This window comes from Panulirus ornatus, chromosome 23 (genome assembly GCF_036320965.1).
Source record: "Panulirus ornatus isolate Po-2019 chromosome 23, ASM3632096v1, whole genome shotgun sequence".
NCBI lineage: Eukaryota > Metazoa > Arthropoda > Malacostraca > Decapoda > Palinuridae > Panulirus > Panulirus ornatus.
In genome coordinates this window covers 1258201-1267199 of record NC_092246.1, presented here as the reverse complement: position 1 = coordinate 1267199, position 8999 = coordinate 1258201, and the positions used below count along the sequence as shown (strand labels likewise).

Sequence of the window (8999 nt, the reverse complement as noted above, 5' to 3'; positions counted from 1 at the left end):
ACTTGTTAAAGAGTTAATGTCCTCAGGAGAGGGCTCAGATCGACAGAAATGGTCAACATCAGCATCATTGGTCAACAGCATGATTAATGAATCGAGGAAAGAGATTTCATTAAGGCAAGAAAAATCCTGGGACAAGGTCGCCAATTCTCATGTTACAAATCTTTCTGGGAAGGTCCGTCAATTATATTCATTATGCACAATGGATAACGCTATACTAACGTTATGGGATGAAAGCAAACACCAGAGTTAAATCTACATATAATACAAGAAATAAGAATACAAGATGACAAGCACATTAATCGGGTACAAACACTTTCATTAGCACTTAACCTTCAACATTCCACATTCTACATTTCAGATAAGATTTCAGACCAGGAGATCTCTTTCCTTTATGACAAGTTGACTATAAAAGCATGATACAAGACACTTATTCGTTGGGCAATTCTATGACAAGTTTTGATACATCGTTACACTCAGACTTGACATGACACAGTCTAACATCTTACAATCCAGGGCAGCATGGGCTACAGGGTTTGAGACAAGGAAAGCCTACATTACCTTTCCGGGCATGGGACTGCTGAAAGAATCAGCTCCCAGACTATCGTCTGAGCCTTTTATCTGGAGAAGCAGCAAGGCAGGAACTGCTAGCCATGCCTTGACCCATCACCTATGGCTACGATAGGTCGGAATGACCACAAATGCCCTTGATTGGTCAAAAGAGATTATCACACCCTCATCCTGATGTGATTGGCTGGAGGAGGCCTAAGGTTTGGCCCTCATACTGTCTAGCGGCCCAGCCCTGCATCCCTGATGACACAACCAGGATGGGTGGGCGAACTTTCCCGGGCATGACCTCACAGCTGATCCCGGGTCATTTCACCATGGGACCTGAGAAGTAATTAGCATGTCTGTTGCAGGACGCACCACTAATATTGGCCACCTGACTTGACGTGTGAGATCACTGGTCAAGAAATCCCTTGGGACCTCCCAGGTCACCATGTGGCTTACCTAAGTATACAAATTCTCTATCATAGACACTATGAACACGTAGGTTCGTGATAATGAATGCACAGGTTCATGACAATATGTATGCCTGAATAAAATAAGAAGAAAAGAAAGGATGTGTTGAAATTAAATGCATGGTGGTTTGTGTTGCTAAATATGATTACACACAAAGACCTGCTTAGATTCAAATATTGGGTGTGGCAGTTGATCTATAGTAACCCTACCGTTCTAATGTCTCTCAGGGTTGGCCATTAAACTGGATACCTGGCTTAGGCTTGTGTATATATATAGTGCATTTATGTGATTTCTGTGTTTTAAATTTATGTATTCTGCCTGCATTACTCAAGTCCTCAGTCAGTCTATTCCATTCATCCACCATTCTTATACTATACATGTGCTTCTTTACACCTTTTTTATAAGTCTTGTCTAATTTCATGTTATCTCCACTGCTTGCTCTATCCCTATATCTCTTAAAAAACAGTTCACTGTCCACATCATCTATCACTTTTAAAAACTCATAGGTTGTGACCAGATCATCTCTCAATCTTCTCTTTCCCAAGATAGGCAAATTTACAACCTTAGCTTTTCCCTGTAAATAATTCTCTTAATTGTGGAACCATCTTTGTTGCCCTCCTCTGGTTCATTGAGCTTCTTTCAGTGTGGTGGCCAAACTGTAAAAACATCTACGAGTTTTGACCTTATGAAGAATATAAACAGCTTGCTAAATATCTTCTCCATATACCTGAAAATTCTTCTGATATTTGCCAGCAGACAGTTTGTTTCCTTAACTATTCTACTAATATGGGATTCTACCAACAGGTTTGATGGCTCGAGGAACTTAAGTCCCCAAACTTTGATGTTAAGTGGCTCAAGGTCTGTACACCAACGACCACACTTTTCTCCAATTTCACCAATTGCTATCCTAATTCTACAAATTCTATATATTTCTTCGACAATCTAATCTCTTACACGAGACTAAGAAACCCTCTCACTCACAAGCCAAGACTCTCTACTTAAGGGATTTCAGCATTCACCATAGGGAATGACTGAATTTCTCCCATACAAGTGGTGGAGGGGTTGAAGCCCTCATGTTCTCCCTTCCCTATGATGTAGAGCAAATCATCTCCCACCCTCCCCATATATCTGACCACTGTGACCACTCTCCTAATATTCTGGATCTGTTTTTCAACTCTAATCCATCCCGCTGTCACTACACAGTCTTGCCCTCAATTGGTTCATCTGATCACACTTTTATAAATGTATCTATTCTAATAGTACCTTCACCTCCAGCAACCCCTTCTAAAAGTAAATATTGGCACTTCAACAAAGCTGACTGGAAAACCTTACAAAAATCTGTAATCATTAAACACATCATCAGTAACACAAAGCGTTCTTTTATTCAAAGGAAAAAGAATAACCTCTCCTCATCATCCATTGATAGGTATTCCAGCCTTTAGCTAAGGGCTACCTTTTCCTCATTTTTCTGTTTTGATGGTATCATAACTGTCTCTCCTGTAGTCAAACCAACTCTCATTGGTTCCTATTTGTCCTCTAAATCCATCTTGGATGGCTATTAACATTCCTTCACTACCTAATACACCTCTAACTGATTCTATGCCTCTCCCCTTAACCTCTTTTCAGACTGTACAAAAAAGACCTTTCTCTGGACTCAAGCAAAGATTATGGCATACATCCCCGTGTGCTGAAAAAGCATGATTGTCTGTTTCATTTTTGTGCGAAAACAAAAACTTTTTCTTCTTGGAAGCATGCATTGGTACATCCCATCCCAAAGAAGGTTGGCCATCTAGCTTCTCAAACAATCATCCTGCTGTTTTGATATCTTCCATTTCCAAAGTCTATGAATTCCTCCTCAACTACTATATCCTCGGACATCTTAGTCTTTTCTCTGATCACCAATACTGCTTCTGCAAGACAAGATCCACTGATGATGGTGATAGTTTTTCCTATCTTTTTCTAAAAAGACTCTAGGTAATCCTATGTAGTTGCCCTTGAGTTATCCAAAGCTTTTGATAGGGCATAGCATCAGGATCCCATCTCTTAGCTCCCCTCTTTAGGCATCCCTCCCTCACTTCATTTCCTCATATCTAGCTTCCCCTCTGGCTGTTCTGTCTCTATGGTTGTTGATGAATCAGCTTCCCTGCCTTTTTTCGATCAACAGCAGAGTTCCTTAAGGTTCTGTCCTGTTTCCTACTTTTTCTCCTTTACTTCAACAATTTCCTCTTCCACAAATAACTAATTGTAATCAAGCACTGACAACTCAACACTGCTTTCCCCTTATTTCTGCCTGGCGATCCAGCTTTTTGATCAGACTTCCAAACAGAACAGATCAAACAATCCAATCCAGCTTTCCATTTTGACCAAGACAAAGCTCACTCTCATATAAATCTAAAAGGCTTGATACATATAAAATCTAAAAGGCTTGATACATATAATCTCCAAACCTTAAAACCATGATGTTTCTCACTTGGGTAATTTCTCCTCAGTAGAAAATCATCCATTTGCTTTCTAATTATCTTTTCTAGAACCTTAAATACCATATCTGGCATCTGGCAGATAGACTAGTTTGAATTTTAGTGCCTCTTCACGGTCTCCTTTCCTATAGCTAGGTATGCCATTCACCATTTTCCATTCCTTAGCCTTTGACATCTTGGATATGATTTCAAGCATATTTCAAGCATTTCATCATGACTATGATCCTTGTATGGGTCAAGACCTTTAAGCATTCTGTTAATGTCTTTCCTAAATCTTTCTTTCATCCCTGTATGCTGTTCCCCATGTTAGTGAGACAGTACCAGGAACAGACAAAGAAAGGCCATATTCACTCATACCCATTCTCTAGTTGCAAAGCACCAAAACTGTTGCCCCCATCCACAACCACAAACATGCCCAACGGGCCTTTTCTAGATATCTTAATTTTTTCTAAAACCTCTTCCATATTCCATCTCATTGGTACTGGGGTTACAGTGACTCCACTGTCAAAACACTTTTGAACTGTTATTCAGTTCCACACATATCCTTATATTTCCCTCAACAATTCTACCCTCTGAATACCGTAGCCCGGTTAGCAGCTCTTCAACTGAAAAAACACTCCTGATGAATTTATGGAAAAGTTTTCAACTTCTGCCTTGTCCACAATGTTGTATTCAAAAAGTTTCAATGCTCTTTCTTATCCAAGGATCCTTATTTTCTTATGCCTTGCAAGTGCTGGCTGGCTGGAATGCCATCTATATCTTCACTATTGAACATCTCTTGGCTCCTTTGCTTTATGACATCTTATATTTTCACATTCTTTTCTCTTTCTTACCAGTCCTTCTGTATCTAAGGCTAGAGGTAAACACGTTCCTACCCCTTCACTGTAAATTTCACAAAAGCACTCACTGCAAAGCCCTGTATCCTGGCTACTGAACTCCATTTCCCAATCTATGTTAACTAAGAAATTGGTGGGAGCCATGGATAGAAGTAGTAGGTAGGAACTTTTAGGCAGGAGCATTAGGTAGCAATATCTGGTAAAAGCAGCTGGAAGGAGCATCACACAAGAGTCAGTAGGAACATCAGGTAGGAGCCTCAGCAAACATTGTGCTAGAGTTGCCCTCTGCCAGTGGCCTATTAAGGGTAAGGCACTAAAGGATAAGAAGCGGCACTAAAGTTCACCAGTTATGGAGACTCTATTACCATGGCCACTCCTTTGAGGGAGTTCCAATTGGAAGAGACATCAAAGATACAGACAGACAGATATAAGGTGATGTGCGAAGGGAGAGAGTCAGAAAGAGTGGTTTGGTGAAGAGAGAAGAGATGATGAAAGCCTTACAGAAGATGAAATACGGCAAGGCAGAGGGGTTGGATGTTATTGCAGCTGAATTTATGAAGAAAGGAGGTGACTTTGTTGCTGATTGGTTGGTAAGGATATTCAATGTAAGTATGGATTATGGTGAAGTGCCTGAGGATTGGTGGAATGCATGTATAGTGCCACTGTACAAAGGCAAAGGGGATAAAGGTGAGTGTTCAAATACAGAGAAATAAGTTTGTTGAGGATTCCTGGGAAATTGTACAAGAGGGTACTGATTGAGAGGGTGAAGGCATGTACAGAGCATCATTTTGAGAAGAAGCAGTGTGGTTTCAGAAGTGGTAGAGGATGTGTGGATCAGGTGTTTGCTTTGAAGAATGTGAGACATACTTAGAGAAACAAATGGATTCGTATGAGGCATTTATGGATCTGGAGAAGGCATATGATAGGGTGGATAGGGATGCTTTGTGGAAGGTCTAAGGAGTATATGGTGTGGGAGATAAGCTGCTAGAAGCAGTGAAAAGTTTTTATCAAGAGTGTAAGTCATGCATACAAGTAGGAAGAGAGGAGAGTGATTGATTCCCAGTGAAGGTTGGTCTGTGGCAGGGATGTGTGATGTCCACATGGTTCCAACACATACCCCCCTCCTCCATACATCCCTATATATAGCCCATGCCTCACAACCATATAATATTGTTGGAACTACTATTCCTTCAAACATACCCATTTTTGCTCTCCAAGATAAGGTTCTCTCTTTCCACACATTCTTCATTGCTCCAAGAACCTTCGCCCCCTCCCCACCCTACGACTCACTTCTGCTTCCATGGTTCTATTTGCTGCCAAGTCCACTCTCTGATATCTAAAACACCTCACTTCCTCCAATTTTTCTCCATTCAAACTTACCTCCCAATCAACTTGTCCCTCAACCCTACTGAACCTAATAACCTTCCTCTTATTCACATTTACTCTCAACTTTCTCCTTTCACACACTTTTCCAAACTCAGTCACCAACTTCTGCACTTTCTCACATGAATCAGCCACTAGAGCTGTATCATAAGCGAGCAACAATTGATTCAACTTTCTCCTTTCACACACTTTTCCAAACTCAGTCACCAACTTCTGCACTTTCTCACATGAATCAGCCACTAGATCTGTATCATAAGTGAACAACAATTGACTCACTTCCCAGGCCCTCTCCTCCCCAACAGACTGCATACTCACCCCTATCTCCAAAACTCTTGCATTCACCTCCCTAACCACCCTATCCATAAACAAATTAAACAACTAAGGGGACATCACACCCCTGCCACAAACCGACATTCACTGGGAATCAATCACTCTCCTCTCTTCCTACTCTTACACATGCCTTACACCCTTGGTAAAAACTTTTCACTGCTTCCAGCAACTTACCCACCCACACCATATACTCTTAAAACCTTCCAGAAAGCATCTCTACTAACCCTATCATATGCCTTCTCCAGATCCATAAACGCTACATACAAATCCATCTGTTTTTCTAAGTATTTCTCAAATACATTCTTCAAAGCAAACACCTGATCCACACATCCTCTACCATTTTTGAAACCACACTGCTCTTCCCCAGTCTGATGCTCTGTGCATGCATTCACCCTCTCAGTCAATACCCTTCCACATAATTTCCCAGGAATACTCAACAAACTTATACCTCGACAAACTTATGCCTCTGTAGTTTGAAGACACCTTTATCCCCTTTGCCTTTGTACAATGCTAGCATGTGAGATGATATTCAGCAATGATAGTAGACACAAGTATGTGTGAGGATAAGATTTAGCAATGACTGTGTATCAGCTCCTCTTGTCCTAGTGTGCCAAGTGACAAAATGGGACAGAAAATTTTTCAGTATACACTAATAACTCATCTCTATGACTCACTGTCCCCACAATAACAGAAATCCCCATTATTAGTACTTTACAATCTCTATAAAGTGATTGTCTGACTGTCTCTCATTTGTCTGACTGTTTCATGAGAGAGAGAGAGAGAGAGAGAGAGAGAGAGAGAGAGAGAGAGAGAGAGAGAGAGAGAGAGAGAGAGAGAGAGAGAGAGAGAGAGAGAGAGAGAGAGAGAGAGAGAGAGAGAGAGAGAGAGAGAGAGAGAGAGAGAGAGAGAGAGAGACAGAGAGAGAGAGACAGAGAGAGAGAGACAGAGAGAGAGAGACAGAGAGAGAGAGAGACAGAGAGAGAGAGAGACAGAGAGAGAGAGAGACAGACAGACAGACAGAGAGACAGACAGACAGACAGACAGACAGAGACACACACACACACACACACACACTACAGTCTATACTTGAAAAAATGGTCTAAGTAGATCCCAAACAAAATTTCTGTCACCAGCCACATTGCTCAACTTACTTTCATACTAGAGACCTTAACACTAAAAACAATTTTGTTGAAAAATTATTTATGTAAGGTAAGTATTGCATTAGTAAGGCAATATCCACCAACTTACATTCATATCATATCCATTCCCTCTATGCTTTCTTTACTCTTTGAGTCTAAGCACATGAAACTTTTGTGATCTAATTTCCATTTGACATCTTGAAGAAAACAATCATGAAAGTTCTGCCACACTCTTGCTGGAGTGATAAGGCGACCATATCTTGTAATATGGATAGAATGCATAAAAATTGCTGACTTTATAAACTCAACTAATTGCTGATAAAACCTGAAAAACACCTAAAATGATGTGGGAACAACTTGATGTCCATTTGCATCTGCAGAATCAGGTCCAAATAATAAGCTCAATCCAATGTCAGCATCAGTATCACTTAGGCGAGGCTGTTTTGGACGAGGATTCTTAAATATAGGTGGTAAGTTATTCATGTGCACCTCTTTCTTAAAAGCCTGGCCAACATCACGACCCACAATCTGCAGAAAGGTTATACATTACTTTCTGTGTTTTATAAAGAAATACATATTCTTTCTATGTTATTCACATAATAAAGGATCAATCCTGAAAATATGCCTAGAAACCTTTCACCTTTAAACCATAAAACAGAATGAACAGGACTTATCCAGTACATAAGGAGTGACATGGTACCAACAGACTGAACCTGATGGGTATACAAAGTGATCAAGGTAAACCACAGAAAAGTCTGTAGAGCTTGGCTGCAATTAGGAGGCTATAATCTTAGCACAGTATATATTTTTTTTTTTTTTTTCATACTATTTGCCATTTCCCGCATCAGCGAGGTAGCGTTAAGAACAGAGAACTGGGCCTTAGAGGGAATATCCTCACCTGACCCCCTTCTCTGTTCCTTCTTTTGGAAAATTAAAAAAAAACAAGAAAGGGGAGGATTTCCAGCCACCCACTCCCTCCCCTTTTAGTCGCCTTCTACGACACGCAGGGAATACGTGGGAAGTATTCTTTCTCTCCTATCCCCAGGGATAAGCACAGTATATATGACATCTAAAGAGTACATGTGGGCATACATGGCACTTTGTCTGCTTGTTCCTGATACTCTATCAGTAAGGTAAGATAAGTGATTAGGTATAAAATAAAATTAACATCATGACTGTCCATTGATTCATATCACCTTTTTCCACTGAATATAAACTATATTGTTTGTAATTCATTTAATTCACCAGTAACACCCAAATGATTATCAAAAAGAAAAGTCAGAGTTTTATAACTATCAGTTGTGAAGGAATGGAAATCAAAATTTTTCTGAACACTAAAATGAAATAATATGTACCATATATACTAGGTCACCTCAATGCACAATGGTTACTAAATATGGATCATCACCATTCCCCATATGTTACAATAACTGAAATGGGCGGCTTAGAGTACTGGGTCCCATTGTCATACACACTGTCTATCTTCCTTATCATCCATCTTCCTTTCCATGATCATTGACTCTATTCCCAATTCCATTAAATGAATCAGGTGCATAAAGTCTCTCAGACATCAACGACTCTTGTCAAGGATGAAAAATTGTAACGTTAAGTTCAACACAACCATGAGCACTTCTTACTTTATCACTCTCCATGCTTGTTTGTTTTGTCTACTAGAGCTCAAAATCTACTAGCAATTATAATTCATCAATGATGCCATGCTTCATGTTAACTATTAAATTTTCATGGGCTTTATGTTAAATGCACTAATTACCTGGCATAAAAAGTCCCTTGTCAAGCTTCATTAAGTCACTGAA

The 8999-nt window shown here is 40.0% G+C and overlaps 1 protein-coding gene across 2 annotated transcripts in view; it reads right to left on the bottom strand.

The window, feature by feature from the left end:
- Window positions 1-245: 245 nt before the first annotated feature.
- Window positions 246-8999, bottom strand: part of Ranbp21 (exportin-5-like protein Ranbp21) — an 81688-nt gene continuing 72934 nt past the window's right edge. For both annotated transcript variants that reach the window (XM_071676388.1, XM_071676390.1), the window contains exon 18: window positions 246-7713. In XM_071676388.1, the coding sequence (XP_071532489.1) occupies window positions 7522-7713 (192 nt within the window). In that variant the 3' untranslated portion in view covers window positions 246-7521. The remainder of the gene's footprint in view (window positions 7714-8999) is intronic.